This window comes from Macaca nemestrina, chromosome 6 (assembly GCF_043159975.1).
Source record: "Macaca nemestrina isolate mMacNem1 chromosome 6, mMacNem.hap1, whole genome shotgun sequence".
NCBI classification, from domain to species: Eukaryota; Metazoa; Chordata; class Mammalia; order Primates; family Cercopithecidae; genus Macaca; species Macaca nemestrina.
Genome location: NC_092130.1, coordinates 99,267,658 through 99,289,248, shown reverse-complemented (window position 1 = coordinate 99,289,248; position 21,591 = coordinate 99,267,658). Strand labels below are relative to the sequence as shown.

The 21,591-nt window shown below is 35.3% G+C and overlaps 1 protein-coding gene across 2 annotated transcripts in view; it reads right to left on the bottom strand.

Moving 5' to 3' along the window:
* The window catches only part of LOC105475105 (tubulin folding cofactor A), an 83,962-nt gene that overhangs the window by 11,309 nt on the left and 51,062 nt on the right, over positions 1–21,591 (bottom strand). The window contains exons 2-3 of one of the 2 annotated variants that reach the window (XM_071098789.1): positions 5,761–5,866; positions 239–305 (exon numbers count right to left, since the gene is read on the bottom strand). In XM_071098789.1, the coding sequence (XP_070954890.1) occupies positions 239–305; positions 5,761–5,866 (173 nt within the window). The remainder of the gene's footprint in view (positions 1–238; positions 306–5,760; positions 5,867–21,591) is intronic. The other variant, XM_011730101.3, reaches the window with a different exon arrangement.

Here is a 21,591-nt window from a genome sequence, read left to right as displayed (position 1 = left end):
TATTTAGGGTTTAGGGAGCAGAGAGGATGGGGTGGCTAAAAAGAGGTGGCAAGAGGGAGCTTTGCGATGGAACAGTTCTCCATCTTGACTGGTTGCTGCACATGCTACTGCAGAGAACTATACATGCAAACACACTAATGAGTGCAGGTATAACTAGTGAAATATGAGTAAGCTCTGTGGTGTACCAATGTCAACTCCAGGGTTTGAATACTGTATTATATTTACACAAGATACTAACATTGGGGGAGGTAGGATGAAGGATGTACAAGACCTCTTTGAATTTCTTTTGGAATTTCCTGTGAAATCTACAACAAAAAATAAAAAAGCAAGTGTATTACCTTCTGTAAGCCTGCATATATGTACCAAGAGACAAACACATTTTCTTGCATGATTTTAAGTTATTTTCCATATTTTTATTACTGATTAAAAGAAAATCTGGGTTTTTCTTTGAGGATCAGCCTTGTGAGACACTCCTGGTCAAAGGGGTATCTTCTTTGTTGACTGAAGCCTCCTAAAGTTTTCCATATATTTAATGAAAAAAATTTCCCCTTTATATTTTTAGGAAAAACATAGAAACATGTCATCGTAAATGTTCACTCTTGTTTCAAAGAGTAAAAAAAAGTGTGTACATCGTTTTCAAAAAGATGAATTTTATATTACTGCAATTATATGCAATAATTGCAAAGCTTTTGTGAGAACTCTTTTGTGAGAAAACTGAGAACTCTTTGTCCAAAAATTATACCAGTTTGTCTTATTACTTCTGGAACCTAAGAGATGAGTTGTGCCTCAGGAGAAATGACAGAGATATGTCTGACTGAGTGTCATTACTGCCAATCATTATGCCCCAGGATAGGTTGAAAAACAAACCAGAAAGCTTTACCAAGTGAGGGCAAAACCCTCTGTACCCAACCTTAACTGGTGGAGAAGAAGAGAGCTATCAGAAGCGGAAGGCTAAAATCAATTTGGGCAATATTTGAATGACATGTTATATTGTTTAGTCAGAAAATAAAAAAAAACAGAATAAATATTTAATTGACTGATATTCTGGCCTCCTGAAAACTTTTACCTAGTTGCTTACTTTTACTTTTCTATTTTATTTTATATATTTTTTGAGAGAAGGCCTCACTCTGTCACCCAGGCTGGAGTACAGTGGCATGATCATGGCTCACTGCAGCCTTGACCTCCTGGGCTCAGGTGATCCTCTCACCTCAGTCCAGGTGGCTGGGACTATGGATGCACACTACCACACCCAGCTAATTTTTTGTATTCTAATACATTTTTTAAAAAAATTTTTTTGTAGAGACAGTTTCACCTTTGATATGGTTTCACTCTGTGTCCCCACACAAATCTCATCTTGAATTGTAATCCCCACATGTTAGGGAGGGACCTAGTGGGAGATGATTGGATTATAGGGGCGGTTTCCTACATGCTCTGATAGTGAGTGAGTTCTCATGAGATCAGAGGGTTTAAAAGTGGGGCACTTCCCACTTGTTCTCTCTCTCTCTCTCTCTCTCTCTCTCGCCCCTGCCACCTTGTGAAGAAGGTGCTCGCTTCCCCTTCACATTCTGCCATGATTATAAGTTTCCTGAGGTCTCCCCAGCCATGTGGAACTGAGAGTCAAGTAAACCTTTTTTCTTTATAAATTACCCAGTCTCAGGTAGTTCTATATAGCAGTGTAAAAACGAACTAATGCAAACAAGCTAGTTTGAGACTAGCTTGTTCCCCAGGCTAGTCTCAAACTCCTAGGCTCAAGTGATCTACCCAGCTTGGTCTCCCAAAGGGCCGGGATTACAGATGTGAGCCACTGTACCTGGCCTAATTACTTATTTTAAAAGAACCAAAATTATACCTAGTCCAACAGAGGGACTGTCCCCTGATTTCTGGCAACCATCTTCAGGTAAGAGTTTGGTATAGAATAAGAGATAGCACCTTAAGTGTGTGCTTAAAATACAGCCAATTTAGAAGAGGTAGGAAAGCCAGAGAAAAAAGGATCCAAGGGAGAGAAGAGCCAAAGTAGTGAGAAGTGACTGAGGACAGTCTCAGAAGCTCAGAAGAGTGTTTAGCTCAGAAGAGGAAGAAATCTAGGGAGAAGTGTAGAAAACCCACAAAATGCAGCACTTGGCTTTCTTGATATTTTCTACGAGAGGCACGATAAATGTTAAGAAAATCATTGCTGACCTTAAAGTCTCAGGCAATCAGGAACAGACCGTTCTTTTGGTTATGCAACACCCATTGTATATGATAAACAAATATGAATGGCCATAATATAGCTAAGCCAGGGAAAGGAAATTAAGAAATGTATGCAGGTTGGCTAAAGACAAGTTTTTAGGAAACTCTGAAACAAAACTGCAATCGACAACTATATACATGGTAGGTCGACAACAGAAGCAAACAGAAACAACTATTGTTCTATAATGAGATATGAGATGCTATTTCTGAATAAGTACTAAGTTGGCTATGAATCTAACAAATCCTGTTAAAAACTATGATACCTATGACCAAAAAGAGAATTTTAACATGGCTGAGGGTAGAAACAACTTTTGAACAATTTTTTTTCCCTTTTACATCTGTGTATGTAGTCAATAATGCAACTAGTATGTGGCTGGTATTTTGAAATGACAAGTACAACACAGGATTCAGTAGTTAATCCTTACCTATAAAGTAGTGATTTTATTGAAATATGATACATACATGAATATAAATGAAAACAGGTTCTGTGATAACCCGTAACATTATTTGTAGAATTTTATTTAGAAAGGGAACACATTTATTCCTCCACTCCATGTAACTGATAACTACTATTTTAGCTATAGGGCTATTTTAAAATACATTATTGATGGTGAAAAAAAGCAGGGCAAAGAAAAAGACTAAATGAGGTCACTAGCTACATGACCAGGAAAACAACCTGATGAAGTCCAAAAAGGACCTGGATAAAATAAAATTACATACTATGTCATAATATTTTCCCACTAGATGTAGTGAAAGAGGTACAAAAGCAGTATGTATCATAATTTTAAGAATAAAAGGTTACATTCCATATGTAAATCCTTATGAAGGGTAGTTAGTTCATAAAGGTGGATAAGGCCAGGCCAGGGAGCTCACGCATATAATCCCAGGACTCTGAGAGGCTAGGGTGGGAGGATCGCTGGAGGCCAGGAATTGAAGACCAGCCTAAACAAGAAAGTGAGACCCTGTCTCTATAAAAAATTTAAAAATTGGCCAGGCATGGTGGCACATATCTGTAGTCCCAGCTACTCTGGAGGCTGAGGTGGGAGCATCACTTGAACCCAGGAGTTTGAGACAGTAACAGTGAGCTAGGATCACATCACTAAACTCCAGCTTGGGCTTCACAAAGAGACCCCACTGCCCAATATAATTTATTAATATTAAAAAACAAAATAAAGGGGACATACTATATCTACACATCTGTTTACTAATCCTCCCTCAATTTATGAGTATCTGACACACAAATGTCTTTTATACACACAGTGCTATATCACAAATAAAGGAAGACGGCCTCTCCTAAAAGCTTAATAAAATAAGAAGGCTGTCTTCCTAGACAGCCAAGGGAAGACACAGCCAACAAGTTGTTTCAGCTGCTGCTGCATTTCTTCTGCATGGCAGAAAGCAACTCCCTACAAAAAAATCTATTTTAAATGATTGATTAATTTTGCTGAATTAAGCCTGAGTTAAGTGTGATTACCAATTATGCCACAATTTACACGGCAAAAATGACTTTGAGTTCATGAGCTGATTTTAAAAATAAATTTTAAGATATAGTTTGTATAAGCTGGTTCACACTCTCCTTTTTTAAAACTGTCACCTGGGAATTATTTTAAATGCATCTGACACTAGATTTTAAGTAGAAGACCAAGTGATCTGAGGTACATTTTATAGAGATTTCTTTGGTGGTTGTGGTGGGGAAGGAATGGAGGATGTCAAGGGTGAAAGAAGTATGCCAACTGGGAGGCTTCTGCAATAAATAATACCAGCAAGAGATGATAGTGGACTAGACTAGAACAATGGCAGTAGAGAGAAAAATAGAGAGTAAGAAATAGGAAGTGCTGGCTGGGCGCGGTAGCTCACCCCTGTAATCCCAGCACTTTGGGAGGCTAAGGCAGGCAGATCATCTGAGGTCAGGAGTTCAACAGCCTGGCCAACAGGGCAAAACCCTGTCTCTACTAAAATACAAAATTAGCCGGGTGTGGTGGTGCATGCCTGTTAATCCCAGCTACTTGGGAGGCTGAGGCAGGAAAATCAGCTGAGCCGGGGAGGTGAACATTGCAGTGAGCCGAGATTGCACCACTGCACTCCAGCCTGGGTGACACAGCAAGACTCCGTCTCAAAAAAGAAGGAAAAGAAAAGAAAACAAAACAAGAAATAGGAGATGCTGATATTGGATGTGGTTATTAGAAAGAGAGAAAAATATCAAGAAGGGACCAACTAAATTTTTAGCTTGAGTATCTGGATGAGTGGAGGTACCACTCACTGAGATGAGGAAAAAGAAAGAAGAAATAGTTTTTTTGTTTAGGAGAGTAGGTTGGAGTACTGTGAGATCAAGATTTTAATTTTGAATACCTCAGAGGATGTGTCAAGTTTCAAGGTGAAAGTGGTAACTTGTGTCAGATGCTATTGAGGTATTTAAGATGAGGGAAAAAAGAGTAATAACAATGTCACTGATAGTTATAACAAGGGCTAGGGCACATAATCCACTCTTACAGGAAGGAAGGTGGTATACGTACAGATGCAGATAGGTTGATAGATTTTGTCATAAGAATATGAGAAAATTCCCTAATGGCCTTTATTTTCTCAAGGAATTATGAAGCAACTGTCAGCTGAGAATGAACGTTCAATATATGCTATGATGGGAATAAAGAAGTGTTATGGGAGCGAAAAGCAGGGGCACCTAACTCAGTCTAGAGGTGAGAGTAGAAGAGACCTCAAGGAAGAACAGAAATTAATAAGGAAAGGATAAGTAAGGCCAGGAGTAAGAGCATCTCAGACATGCAAAATTTCAGAGGCAAAGAAGAAAGGGCATGTTCAGGGAGCTATAAGGCACCTAAGAGGTCGAGATAGGGATTGGTAAGAAATGAGGTTAGATAAGCAGATGTAACTTCATTTCCTGATTCAAGATCAAGAAGAGACTTGTATGCAATGTTAAGGCCACTGAAATTTGTCATGAAGACAATCAGAAGTACTCATTGAAAAGTGCAATACATATTTTATTTTTGTGGTCTTCACATCAGTTTGGAGAAAATATTTGTGAATCTAAATATATAATTAATATAATATTAGTCCATTTTTATATTTGATACTTAAAAATCGAAAGGCAGTAAAGTTTAGCGATTAAGAGTACAGATACTAGAAAAAGAATGCCTGTGTTCAAATCTTAGCTATGCCAGGTGCAGTGGCTCATGCCTGTAATCCCAGCACTTTGGGGAGTTGAGGTGGGAGAATTGCTTGAGCCGAGAGGTCAAGGCTGCAGTGAGCCGTGATCACACCACTGCACTCTAGCCTGGATGACAGAGTGAGGCCCTGTCTCAAACAAAACAAAAAACAAAACTAAACCTCAGCTATGTCACTTAGCAACAGTGTGATTTGGGCAGTTATTTAACCTGTGTTTTAGTTTCCTTATCTTTAAATGGAAGTTTTAATAGTAAAGAAATAAATAATAATATAATCTCAGAGAACTATTGTAAAAACTACATTAGTTAATATGGCATTCTGTAAATGTTAGCTATTGTTATGATATAATTTTACCTGCTTTTTAATGTCATAATTTTCACCATCTTCAGCTCTCATTTTTTCAATCTTTTCTTCCTGTTGTTTTGCCTCTTTTTCATACATCACTTTTTCTTTGACCAACCTACAGAAAAGCCAAAAATATTTCAGAAAATTAGCTTTCTCTCTAGACCATAAGAAAGAAACTGTGTAAATATAAAACATACTATATTTAGAATGCCAAAGTAGATATATTAGATGGGGGGGAGGAAGGAACAGAAGAAAAATAGTTTAGTCAGAGATGTAAGTATGATCCTCATGCTCTTAAATCCTATACCTGCCTAACATAAGTGCAATCTATCAAAGCATGAAATTCTTTTTTTTTTTCTTTGAGACAGAGTCTTGCTCTGTCACCCAGGCTGGAGTGCAGTGGCGAGATCTCGGCTCACTGCAAGCTCCACCTCCCGGGTTCACACCATTCTCTTGACTGGCTCCCGAGTAGCTGAGACTACAGGTGCCCACCACCACACCCAGCTAATATATTTTGTATTTTTAGTAGAGACGGGGTTTCACTGTGTTAGCCAGGATGGTCTTGATCTCCTGACCTCATGATCCACCAGCGTCGGCCTCCCAAAGTGCTGGGATTACAGGCGTGAGTCACCGTGCCCAGCCCAAAGCATGAAATTCTTAATTTTTAAATTAAAAACCAACTTCAGTATAATTACAATGTGAAAGCAATATTCAAAATTAGTATATACCAATAATACTAATATAATTGTCTTTTTTTTTTTTTTTTAAATATGTCTTCCAAACCTTTATACATGTATCTGAAACAGCACAATGGTAAAAGCTCAGTTTACTGGCCGGGGAAAATTCAGTAGATTGCATGTCAAATCCAAAACAAAGAAAGACTGGATTATTTTTTAACAACAAAATCATTTAACAAGTATTTATTGTGCCTTTAATTTTATGCCAGACTTTCCTTGTGCAAGGAGCTGAGACAGATAATTTAGATGCAGTTCTCTCACAGACAAGTGGTAGAAACAAACTAGTATTTACTTCCTAAAGTAAGAAAAAGTATTTTTTAAAAAGTACATCAGGAAAAGTTTCAACAATAAGAAATACTGCAATACAAAGTTCTACTGATTATCCCAGAGATGATCCAAATTAAATTAACCATAATAGCCCCATCTTCCCCAATTCTGGTTGTTTAAAGTTTTAATATAAAAGAAAACTATAGTCTAAGAAAATATTAACATTCATATATACACAGTATCTAAAGAGCAGAAGAAAAGCTTTCATAACTCATATGCATTAAAAATAGCTTTCTCCATCTGGCTGTTGGCAAGATGGCAAGGATGTAGAGAAACTGGAACCATCAAACATTGCTGACGGCAATCAAAACTGGTATAGTAGCTTTAGAAAAGTTTGACTATTCCTCAAAAAGTTAAACAGAGTAACCATGTCCTGACAATTCCATTTCTAGGTATATACCCTAGAAAAATGAAAATACATGCCCACAGAAAACATGTCTGTGAATGTTTACAGCAACATTATGCATGATAGGCAAAATGTGGAAGTCCAATAACCAATGGAAAATGTGGTATATCCATAAAATGGAATATTGCGCAATAAAATAAAAAAGTACTGATTGAAGCCACAACATGGGTGAACCCTGAAAACATGCTAAGTAAAAAAGAAGCCTGACATAAAAGGCTATATATTGTCTGATTTTATTATAGGACATATCCAGAACACACAAATCTATAGAAATGTAAAATAGATTAGTGGTTGTTTAGGACTGGGGACAACAGGGGAATTGGAAAGGTGATAGCTAAACGGTTTAAGGTTTCTTTCGGGGGTAAGAAACATGTTCTAAAAATGATTGTGGTGATAGTTGCACAACTCTGTGAATATACTACAAGCCAATAAACTGTAGACTTAAAATGGGTTAATTGTATGGTATGTGAATTATATCTCAATAAAGCTGTTGGCAAAAAGGAAAAAAAAGCTGTGACCACAAAAGCTTCAGGGGAAAGCTGCAAGTACTGATACATTCAAGCATGACAGCTGAAACATGTGAATGTCAGATGCAGAAATCTGCAGTTGATTTATAATTTAAAATTATTTTAACAATAATTTTCAATATTAAAATATCCTTTGAGATACAAAATTTTAAAATAAAATAATTAATGTATATAACAAAAGATATTTCTCAAAAAGTTCCCTTTGAATAGTAAAGGAAACTTGTTAGCACAGAGATGGCAAGTTGCCAGCCTGCTTAAATGAAACCTAAACATGATTTTATTTGACTCACAATGTTAAAAAGAAAAGTATTTGTTTAAAAAAATATGTTGCCACATTAAAAAGCTGCGAGATTTGACATATACATCTGAATTTCTGGCTTCTCTTGGATGTTTTCATCAGGAAACATGGGGGCTGCATTCCCACTACTAGCTGGAGCTAAGTGGTGGCTGTTGTCTCCTACAGATGGGTTACGTGCTATTCCTTTGCCCCAATTCATACAACTCCCTGTTTCCTTAACAGTCAGGCATTACGCTTGGTCTTGCATACCTTTGAGTTTGGGACCTGTGTGCATATTATCAATGCAACATTATTACTATTGTTGTTTTATTATCATTATATAATCATGATTATTATTCAGAATATCAAGGATATTCAGAAACTACTGGATTAGCAATGAGACTTTCAATACTTCTAAACCTGGTATGTGACTAAATTCCCCTAGTAACGAAAGTAGCTGGAATTGGATAGGCTATTAAAGAGAAGCCCATTCCATACCATCTTATAATTCAAAGACTTAAACAGGGGTAGGCAAACTATGGCCAGGGAGCCAAATCTGGTCTGTCATCTGTTTTTGTATAGTCTAAGAGCTACGAACAGTTTTTACATTTTTGAATAGCTAAAATTTTTTAAAAAGATTTGTCATATAAAAACACAGAATTCAAATTTAATATCCATAAATAAAGTTTTATTGGAACACAGATATACTCATTCATTTATGTATCATGTATGGCTGTTTTCATGCAATAAGAGCAGAGAAGAGTAGTTGTGATAGAAGAATCATACGGCCCACAAAACCTAAAATACAGTATCTGGTCCTTTACAAAAAAGGGTTGCTGACCCCTGACTTGAAAGACTTCCACTTAATTCTATCCAACACCTACTTAATTATATTAGCATTAACACACTACACTGAAGCCTTGCTAGGTCTTAAGTTTCTTGAAGAGAGGATTAGGTTATATTCATATTGTATAATTGATCTTCCTACATAGTAGGCACTCAATGTTGGTTGAATGAATAAAAAGTTGAGTCTAGAAATCTCACTATTGTCTTTTAACATTTTCAATTTAAAGATAGAAATTATATTTATAAAACAATTCTGAAGCAGAAAAAGAGTGATTCACAAAAACTGAGCAATAAAAACAACATGGTAACTTTTGAAGAAGTATACAATAGAAGAATGCTCAGCTCACAGATAATTCTGATTGGTAATCCAAGTCATCCTACTTCATTGTTCTTGTCTATGGAAAACAGCAACAATGCTCCAGCAACACTGAAGAGTTACTTAACTACCTATCACATGGGATAACTAAAGGTTATCCATGGTTATTGGAATACCAAAAAATATATGTTACGTTTTTGCTTAAAAAGTAGTATTTTTGTGAAAAGGTCCAGGAAACAAGTTATTGAACAGCATGTGTTGCCCTGAAAAAGAAAAAAAAAAAAAAAAAATCACTCAGTTGTGAGAACCCAGTAGTAACACGAGCATGTAAAATTATAGGGAATAAAGGCTAGGGAAAGATGTGGTATGAGAAATAGTAAAAGTTCAACTCTTAAATAGTACAAATCAATGTACTGATGACAAGTAAGATGATGCTAAAGAGGTTTTATAGAGTATATATACAACTTCTGCTTCACTAAGTATCATCAAATTGCTTTCCAAAGCAGTTTTATCAGTTGATAGTCAACCTGTAGTGTATGAAATTTCCTACTTCTTGGCATCCTGGTGAACTGGGATTGTCAGAATTATTAAATTTCTGACAATCAGAAGAGTGTGAAATAGTACTTCTATTATGGTTTGAAATATTTCGCTAATAAGGTTGAGCATCTTTATGCTTATTAAAATAGTATTAGCTTTCTCTCTAGTATTTACTGGATAAATATTTGTTGAATCAAGGAATTAGTATCTTCTGGTGCATTTAGCTCTTCTCGTTTGTAGAAAAGGCTAAGATTTAATACGAAAACTGAAGTATGTATTTTAAAATTTGTACTAAGATATTTTTCTGAAATGTACATATGTACATATTTATAAAAAATTATAAAAAATATTTAAAAATCACTCATAATCACTACAGATTCAAAATACACATAATTTTGAAACCCAAAGAGGTTTTAAAAAAAGAACATTGTTTATTGTTTGACACAAAATCATTTAGCAGCAAAGTGTAACCTCAAATGAAGTAAAATGATTTATAGAATTTATGTGTACCATTTAAAGTGAATAGTCCTGTTGCACTGCAGAAATATTAATGTGTATGATTATAGAGCACTTCTATTGATGCTATTATGGAAATATATATTACTTTTATAAAATTTGAAAAATTTGGAATTCACAAACACATATGGGCCAAAGGGTTTTCAAAGTAAAAGATTATGGACCTGGTATTAACATTTTGAGTATTGTCCAGCAGTCTTTTTCTCTCAACATGTGTGTGTGAAAATTTATATTTAGATATACAAAAAAATAATTTGGGTCAGGTACAGTGGCTCACACCTGTAATCCCAACACTTTGGGAGGTGAGGCAGAAGGACCACTTGAGGCCAGGAGTCTGACACCAACCTGGGCAACATGGCAAGATTCTATCTCTACAAAAAAATTTCTTAAATTAGCCAAGCGTGGTGGCATGCCTCTGTAGTTCCAGCTACTTAGGAGTCTGAAGTGGGAGGATCCCTGGAGCTTAGGGGGTCAAGGATGCAGTAAGCTATAATTGTGTCACTGCATTCCAGCCTGAATAAGAGCAAGATTGTCTCAAAAAATACATAATAATACTAATAAATAACAGCAATTTGGATAATAATCACTTCCAATGTCATTAAATGTTCTTTGAAAATATAGCTGTTGGTGATTGTGAAGTATTTCATAGTACTGAGATGACAGCATATTGAAGTATTATCCTATTGGATATTTAAGCCATTCCCATATTATAAATAATACCTGATGAACATCCCTACCTATAAATTTTATAGACATGAAATATTGTCTTCCTAAAAAAATATTTTAAATACATAGTATATATGTGAAATTAGCTCCTTTTCCAGTCAACCAGTGACTTTTTCTTAACAATTACTTTTTCTAATAATGTAATAAGTCAAACTTTGTCATTAGTTATTAGTGAATGACAAAATGCAAATATTAAATCAATCTACTCCTATTTTTAGCCTACTATTTGATTTTTTATTTTAGTCAAAGAAAATATGCCAGATTTAACTATTTAAACATTAATAAGCATATTAAAGGTTACACCACAGCAAAGTAAAATTAAAAAGAGAGAAATGAAACACCACGGGAAAATAAGATAAATCTGATAGGTTCATTATATAACTCACAGGAGTTACAGACAGAACAGAAACAAAGCATGTAAAGATTTTTTTTTTTTTTTTTTTTTTTTTTTTAAGAATAAAAGTTCCCAAAGCTGGAAAAGAAAAGCAAACTTAACTGAAAGGGCTTCATTTTAGAAGCACACAGAATCCATTAAAAAAAAAAAAAAAAAAAAATCTATGTACATTAAGAATTTCCAGTGGCTCATGCCTGTAATCCCAGCACTCTGGGAGGTCAAGGTGGGAGGATCACTGGAGGTCAGGAGTTCGAGATCAGCCTGCCCAACATGGTGAAACCCATCTCTACTAAAAATACAAAAATTAGTCAATGTGGTGGCAGGTGCCTATAACCCCAGCTACTTGGGAGGCTGAGCCAGAAGAACCACCTGAACCCGGGAGGTGGAGGTTGCAGTGAGCCAAGATCGTGCCACTGCATTCCAGCCTGGGCAACAGAGTGAGCCTCCATCTCAAACAAACAAACAAAAAAATAATTTCCAGAACTCCATAAAAATTAAAGCTTTCAAAAACAGAACAGGTCCTCTGTAAAAGGATCAGATTGACTTATACTTCTTATTAATAACACTAGATATCAGAAGACAGTGCAATCCCTTGAAAGTTCTGAGAGAAAATGATTTATAACCTGGATTTATAACTATAATAAAAGGTGGAGAAGAAAATCCATTAACTGACTTAACAATTATTTATTGAAGGGCTACTATGTGCCAGGTATGATTTTATGTACCAAGGATACAGCAATGAACTACAAAAATCCCTGCCCTATGGCACTTTTTAGTCGGGAAATAAAGAAAATTAAATAAGCAAAATATATAACATGTTAAGATTGTGAAAAGTGCTATGGAGAAAAAGTCATGAAGGAGGACTGGTAATATACGGGGTTTGCAATTGAAAATAGGATTGTCTCTTTGAGAAGAGGACACATGAGTTAAGATTCGAAAGGGGCAATAAGCTATGTAAGTAACTGATGAAAGAAGTTATAGGCCAAGGGATCTATTTTTAGTTACATAAAAATGCAAAAAGTTGATCTACTATGTCACCTTTCTGAGAAATTTACTTAATGTACTCCAACAAATTGAAGATGAAAATCCAGAAAATAAGTCATGAAACCAGGAAGTCGTTGTCAACATAATCCCTAACAAAGGAAAAATATATCCCAAGGTTAACACTGTGCTATAGGCCTGGAAAACAATCAGTCTAAATGAGGATCTTAGTGTGAGCTCTTATAGAAACATCTTTAAGAAGGATGGAACAGATTCTTACGAACAGAGACAATGAGTAATAAGGTAGAAGATATTAATGATATAAAAAAGAAGTCATGTTTTTCTGTCAATTATAAAGATGAAAACAATTAGCAACTTCGGGAACCTCATTCCCCTGACAAACACACATGCACACCCACAAAAGCACACATGCAACAAATGGTTACGGTTGTAATATGAAGCAATTAGTGAAAAAGAGAATCCATTTAACCTGGATTTATAAAAAGTCTTCCTTAGGCAGGATAGTTCCCACAGTGCCTAGAACATAACAAGCAGTTAATAACATTTGGTTTAAGAAAAAACATGCTATAAAAAGTGGGTAAGATGACTCCTGATCAACTGAGACCAACACCTGTGTCATCAATTCCTTGTATTAAATCCCCCTGTTTGAAACCTCTAGTATAATTTCCTTTTCCCTGTTATATACAGTTCTTCTCTGCTGATACAGCTGATAACAAACTCTCCTCTCTCTTGAAGAAATGAAGAGTTTATTTAAGATTTGTGTTGTGTGAGGGATTATGGAAAAGAAGAAACTTAAATTGAGGGCCTCATATGAACAGACCTGTAGGTACTTTATTGCATTTAATACTTATGACCCTATTTAAGTAGTATTCTCTCTATTTTACATTCTCTTGCTAATTATGCCTCTCCATAATTTTTTAAAAGAGTCTTTCAATAAAAACAGAAGTTAATGAAGACATCAATATTTCAGAAATGAATAAAATCTAAGTTACTGTATTTCAGGAAGCTGATCAAAAAATGATACTCATGAAATTAAGCTAAAAATTGTTAACAACACTGATGAAAGAAGTTAGGTTGGATGAATGACATCTGAGGTTTTAGCATTTCCAATGGGCATCAACAAATCTGCTCTCCTAAAACTTCTTTGCCGTTTGGTGAAGTTCAACAGTTATAATTTAAGAACAGACAGTTATGATATTGGTATCTCATGAAATATAAAATGTAATGAATTTAAGCAAAAGCTTGATTCACTTGATATAAATAAAAATTAAATATGGTGATAAGAGCAGCTAACACATACTGACCACTTACTACGAACCAAGCACTGTGCCAAGGCATGCTAAGTGCCACATATGTCATTTAACTCCTCAAAACAAACCAAACAGGTACTAGTATTATTCCCATTTTAGTAACTACTAAATCAAAATAAATGGAGCTTCAGTACCTTGTCCAAGTTCTCACATTCGTTAAGTGCCAAAGAACTGTTAAACTCCATATTCTTAGCTACTAATTTAAGTAATTCTTAAACATTTGAACATAAAAGTCTAAATGTGTTCAATTACAGCAGGCATTGTTAGTTGCCTACCCAGCAACCATTCCTCCACTTCTTACTTGACAACAGAATCCAGTTTTTGCTTATGATCAGCCAAGAAGTCATGCCCTTCAAAGGAAGAAACCAATCACAATGATTTTACCTCCTTTTCCAAATGATAGTTTAGGCATGTGCAAATGATACAATTCTGACCAAAGCTACATAAGAGACATCTGATGGAGGTTCTGAGAAGGTTGTCATTGCTCATAAATGGGATATAATTCATTTTCTTACCTGGACATCGTCACCTCTGTGTGACACCTGCCACTTGTGTCAGACACCTTAGGATCATGAGGAAATCCTGCCTAAAAAGACAGGTCAATCTAGTCAGAGAACTGCAGTCTTTGATGATGGTACTGAATTACTAAATCAACCAACCGTCAAGGTATACTGCTTCTAGTTTTCTTATTGCAGGAGATAATAAATATCCTTATAGTCTAAGCTGCATACAGTTTTGTTTTCTGTTACCTGAAGTTAAAACATCTAAAATGATAGTCACTAACAGCAGAAGATTGTTCTGTAAGTACAGAAATAATGCTCTCTTACTTTGGACTAACTCTTTCTAAACAAATCATTTAGAAATTGAAGTATCTCTTATTTTTTCCCTATCTACAAATAAACATGAAGTAAGATTAAATTACCTATACAATCCCCAGTTTTATGTTTCCCACTATATTAAAAAATGTTCCATATAAATTTTGTGTGAAAGTCTATATTTCACACTTAACACTAAAATAGTGTAAACCTGTTTTTGCTTTTGGTGGGGCGTGGTGGCTCACGTCTGTAATCCCAGCACTTTGGGAGGCCGAGGCGAGTGGATCACCTGAGGTCAGGAGTTCAAGACTACCCTGACCAACATGGTAAAACTCCATCTCTACTAAAAATATAAAAGAATTAGCCAGGCATGGTGGTGCACACCTGTAATCCCAGTTACTCAGGAGGCTGGGGCAGGAGAATTGCTTGAACCCAAAAGGCGGAGATTGCAGTGAGCTAAGATCGTGCCATTACACACCAGCCTGCCTAACAGCAAAACTCTGTCTCAAAAGGAAAAAAAAAAAAAAAAGGCCAGGGGCAATGGCTCACGCCTGTAATCCCAGCACTTTGGGAGGCCAAGGCCCGCGGATCACCTGAGGTTGGGAGTTCCAGACCAACCTGACCAACATGGAGAAACCCTGTCTCTACTAAAAACTACAAAATGAGCCAGGAGTGGCGGTGCATGCCTGTAATCCCAGCTACTCGGGAGGCTGAGGCAGAAGAATCACTTGAACCCAGGAGGTGGAGGTTGCAATGAGCCAAGATCACACCATTGTACTCCAGCCTGGGCAACAAGAGTGAAACTCTGTCTCAAAAACACAAAAAACAAACCAAGACCACTTTGTTTTTAATAATCATGGTGGCTACTAGAGGATAATATCCAGAATAAATAATATTACCATCTATCTACACCACATTTTCAAAGTATTTCTGTAACTTACAGATATTGGGTGTTAAATAGTAAAATATCAAGGCCTATAAACTGCAACTTAATGGAGAGTGGGAATTAAGTAGCTAGATACTAAGTCTATAGACCATCATAGGCGGTAAGAAGTTTCACTGTGCTTCAAAGGAAACAACACGGCACCAGGAAAAGTGTATCCACTTACTACTTGGATGCAGGAAGAAAAAAGTCTACTCAATTGGAAAAATGCAAGTCAACTGCATTAATTAAGAATTCTCACTAGTTCCTTAGTATGGAAGAACTACGGTTGACATCAGAAGCTGATGTATAGTGTTAATGGTCTATACAGTAAAATGTACGTAGTTCAATTTCAATGAGTTTTAGTCATTTTCCACTAATCCTTGTGGTCATTATAAAGTCCTAAGTGAGATTTTCCACTGTTTCCAAACTTTTTGATAATTATAGTCAAAATTTTGACAGGCAGCAAAACTAAGGAAGAACCTGCTACAGTATCCTCTCCTAACAAAACTTAAAATAAAACAAAAGTGTGCTACCCAGAAACACATAAAATGAGATGGGGCTGGAGATGTTGCTTGTTCTGAATGGAATGTCTCCTCTCCTCATCCTCTCCCAACCAATTCATTCTTCAAAACTTAACTCAAATAAATGTGCTTGTCTTCCAGGAGGACCACTCTAACATCAATCCTTCCACTCTCCCAAGTTGACACTGTGGATCCTATGTCTATGTATCTTCATAGCATATTTATCTGCATCATCACAATAGGTTGAAATTTTGTCTACTTCCACACTTAAAAATAAATCCCCCAAGGAGTGGAAATATGTCTCATATCACACCTAGAAGAATATATGCCTCACAGATCTTTTTGCTGAAAGAAATAACTCATAATTATCCTGCATGGTAGGGAGGGCAACTATCATCAGCCTCATTTTCAAATGAGAGCCTGCAATTCAAAGAAGTGAAAGGCCAGCTGTCCAGGAAAGGATGAAAACAGGATGTGAAATCATGACTTCTAACTTGAAGTGTCAATATTTTCTACATAAAATTACAATCTCATGTTTAAAGTAAATGAAGCAATTTTCAAAATTCAAATTTCTTTGATCTGTTCCCAAGGTAAAATCATTCCATGGTTCAACATTTGAATAGCACAAAAGAATACACTGTGAAAAGGCAACCCACCACCTACACACCCTGCCCCCAGCCACTCAGTTCCCACCACTGGAAGCAACATGTTCTCAATTTCTTGTATTCTAAATGAAAGAAAATGAATGTTTAATTTCATGGTATTTGTTACCTTATAGTTTCCCAGTACCCATTAATTAATCCACTAAACTGGAGATGGTTCAAGTTTTATTAATTGCTGAAGCAGAATATGTGCTTTAATTAATTTTTAAAAATAAGTTAGATATTTCAATATCACTTTTCTCAATACTATGACTCTCAAGGATTAATAAATGAATAAATCTTAGAATGAAAATTCAAAAAACACAAATATAAAACTCGTTATTTCATGAATCCTCTAAACTGTCCCTTAAAAGGTCCCTCAAAGGTTCTGAGATATCAGTGAGATTAAAAAGTGCATACTACCGAAAGGGCTAAAGACACTGTGAATAGCTTCTGCTTGAGTTTATATGAGAAAGCAATAGCACCTCCCACAGCTGCTTCATCTCCATACAAAACACTCTGACAGTTTTAATTATCACCTAAAATCACAAATCTCTCTGTACGTTTGACTTTTTATCCTCTGTCTGGACCCATATCTCTAACTTCCTTTATAACATCTCTATTTAGACATCCCCACTAGCAACTGAAGCAGGCTGAAAACTGAGCTCATCATCATCTCTCTCTAAAATGATACCCTTACCAACTTGAGCTGTCAACATAGTAATCACACTCTCATCTCACAACCTTTGTGATACCATCTCATCTCACAACCTTTGTGATACCATTCACTGGAAACCTCTCATTGCAACTGGTTTGGCTAAGTCTGAGAAAGACAGAAGGAAACACGGATGGATGGGGTAAAGTTCTGCATGTGAGGGATTCTGTTTTGTTTTTAAGTCAGACTATACAAGTACTAGATAAAGTAGGGCTGCCTTGTGAACATCATGGGGAAAATAGCTAAGTTGTCTGCAAGCTCAATTTAAGTCAGGAGTATGATGCAGTTATTATACTTTTCAAAAAGCCAAGTCGGCCGGGCGCAGAGGCTCACACCTGTAATCCCAGCACTTTGGGAGGCCGAGATGGGTTGATCACCTGAGGTCAGGAGTTCAAGACCAGCCTGGCCAACATGGTGAAACCCCGTCTCTAATAAAAATATAAAAATTAGCCAGGTGTGGTGGTTGGCCCCTGTAATCCCACCTCCTTGGGAGGCTGAGGTAGGAGAATCACTTGAACCCCAAAGGCCGAGGTTGCAGTGAGCTGAGATCACGCCACTGCACTCCAGCCTGGGTGAGAGAGTGAGACTCAAAAAAATAAAAAAATAAAAAAGCCAAGTCTATCTTAGATGCGTTAAAAGAAGCGGAGAACCTAAAACATGGTACATAAGTGGTACTCCTTGGATGAACTGCATCAGTACTTTTATTATTCATAATTTACTTCCAAAATTGTTATATATAACTTAGATCCAAAAGGGATTTAAAGGTAGCATCTGAAAGAGGACACTGGCAAACTAGAGTATTAGGAGAGGAATATCCAACATTATCATTCTATTCTGTCATATTCTGTGAAATAAATAGTTGTTTGTCTAAAACAGACAGATGATGGGCTATTTGGTTATTTCAAACTAATATTGCTTATCATACTATTTTAAATGGGTGAAGAAAATATTGGATGGAAATGACTCTAGCTTCTCACAGATAATAAAAGTTAGCATTAGTCAGGATATCCGAATTTTATCAAATTATAAAATAAACCCAATTTAATGATATTTCCTACAGCAATTATTCTTGGTGACCCACCAACTCAGGTTATTCTTGAAATTACTGATAAGAAAATTTGGGAGCAGAATCTGGGATTTCTTAGTTGGTTTCGGAGAACTCATGGCTTTCGGATTATTAGCATTATACAGAGGTACTTTGATATGTAATGTGTTTACTCAGTGTATTGAAGATTTTGTTCATTAAGTCAAAATGGTTCAAGAAGCAGCATGTATGAAGATTTCTATTTTCATATCACTGATATTGAAGTTTTAAGTCCTTTTGTACAAGAGAATGACAAAATAATCATTATTAATAGTTTTCATTCAGAAAAACGCAAGAGTTGCAAATAACTTTCACACAATAATCTTATCTGATGGTATACATATACAGTGATTTGGTATATGTTAAAGCGTCCATTTTCAAAGTATATTTAATTTGTACTTTACCACATCGCAATTTGGAGTTTAAAAAACTACGTTATAAGTCCTTAACTGCTTAATTAGTTTTAAACAAAATTTGGTAATGGTACTTGACACAAGAGCTGTACTTGACACAATTTTAACAGCTAGGAAAGATTCTGAAGCCCTCCAAATCTTTCTTGTCTAAGTCACCTTATTTGTAGCCTGTAGTTTAAAAAAAGTCTATTCTGTATCAAATATTTCACCCCTCATTCTTTACCTGTTTACTCCGAGTAAAATAGTCATTTTACAGCGTGACTTCCTGAATTTATCAGTAAACATTGTTTTAAAATGTTGCATTTTCACAACTGGAGGCTTAAACAGGAGAACAGTATTGTTTTAGCATATAAAAACACGAAAAATCTCTAACTTTATTTCACAAAAACAGAAAAAAATATATAAATTATGTCCTTTATGGCATTTGAAGAACATCACAACTTTTTGCAAGCTGTTGTTCTACAGTCTTCCTGAACTATTTCTGATGAATTACTTGGTAGCATCTTTCAGGATCCTGACTATGGATAGACTATCATGATTATACATAAACATGTATCTGTGACAAACATTCCCTTCTGTGGTCAACCTAAAAACCCCAAGTAATAACTGTAACATTTGGGATTAAAGAAAGACACAGGAGCTGTAATTACAGCAGGCTGACTCTAACTTGTATTATGTATAAGGGGAAAATCTGTCCTATAATCGATCATGTAAATATAACCAAACTGCTATTTTTCAAATGTGGTAACAATTGCTTTCTTTTACAGAGGAAAAAGGAATGCTCTTCAAATAGATGTTAATAGATATGGCAAAAGTAAACAAAAGTAAAAACGTTTTTATGAACAAATAAAGTTTTGGAAATACCGTATACTCTTCCCCTCTTAAAGGTTTCACATAATGACAGCTTTTGAGTTATCTTACAGTAAATAAACGTATTACTTTGCTTAACTCAACCCTTCTTAAACTAATTCAAGCACAGAACACTTTTTCAACATGCTTACTAAGAGCTAGTGAACCAGATTCCATCAACCTGGAATCCAAAATGATGAAAAAGTAATATGCAAAATTCTGACTTTAGTGACTGATACATTTCTATTTCTAAATTTCTAAGGTATATTTCTACAAAACATTAAATATAAACTATTCTATTCAAAATTTCCAATTTATAAAAAATATATTATCAATTTAAATAAAATTAGTGTTTATATCTTAATGCAGCATTAACAATAGCAAAACCAATACTAGCATATATCTCTGTTAGTATAATATTAAATAAAACAAGGAACATTGTAACTGTCCTGTAATATTCTAATTTAAATTTCTTTAATTCTAATTTTAAAAAATTCTAATTTGGTTACAACTGAATTCACATTTTAGTAGAAAGTAACTAGCTATACCATCTTGTGTATTATCAAGAAAAATATTTAGTTTGAAAAATTATATAGTAACATTATAATAATTGATGAAATGGTTTTTTTTATTTTCTTTTTTTTTAAATTTTCTTTATTATTATTATACTTTAAGTTCTAGGGTACATGTGCACAACATGCAGGTTTGTTACGTATGTATGCATGTGCCATGTTGGTGTGCTGCACCCATTAACTTGCCATTTACATTAGGCATATCTCCTAATGCTATCCCTCCCCCATCCCCGCACCCCACAACACGCCCCGGTGTGTGATGTTCCCCCATCCTGCGTGCAGGTGTTCTCATTGTTCAATTCCCACCTATGATTGAGAACACGCGGTGTTTGGTTTTCCGTCCTTGTGATAGTTTGCTGAGAATGATAGTTTCCAGCTTCATCCATGTTCCTATGAAGGACATGAACTCATCTGAAATGGGTTTTTTTTTTTAAAAATCCAATTCAACTTTTCCTACTGGAAGTTTATTTTTTAACTTAGATATACTAACTGAATGGTAATAAATGTCCAATGTTCCTTAAGCTACAAATCTTATAAAGTATTACAATTTTTTTAAAAGGTAATTTTAAAGTAAGATAGCTTCATTAGAAAACGTTAACTAAATAATCACCTATAATAAAAACTGGGGCCTTGAAGAAACTTGAGTTTATGAACAAATTAGTACATAAAACTTGTCACTTATAGATCTCTAAACATTTATTAACAAATATCCACTAATCTAAACATCTGAAATAGACCAGATCATGTGGGGGATGGGTAGCATTTTTATTATGGTAAAACAGACTAAATAGCTAGCTTTAATGCTGTGAGAAACTGAACTTTGAAATTCCCAACCATATGATTTAACCTACTGGACTACTTGTTCTCCCAAACTATAATTCCTGGAAAATTGAGAGTGGCCTTAAAAAAAATACAAGTAGTCCACTGTTATTTTCCAGGCACTGCAAGGTCCTTTAGTCACTGTGGCCTGTGCAACTTAAATCACTCATTTATTTTATATGCTATGGTAATAAGGAAATACTCTAACGACAATGTAGTAATAGATACTGAATATCTTAAATACTTCCAAAAGACACATGACATTCAGAAACTAGAGAATATGATTTATGATTAGAAAAAGTAACTTCTTATAATGTGTGTGGGAGAATGTAAGTGCCCATGTTATTCTAAGAGTTCATTAATATTTTGAAATAGTTGTAAATGTTTTCAAAATTTTAATCTGCAGTTCAAACTTTCCATTATTAAAATAGTTACCCATATGATTTGAAAGACCAATAATTTAATTTTTAGATCAGGTAATAAATTTACAAAGGTATAACATGTTTTCTCAATTCACACAAATCTAGGGCTTCTTTGTGTACATGAATCTTCAACAGCAATCATG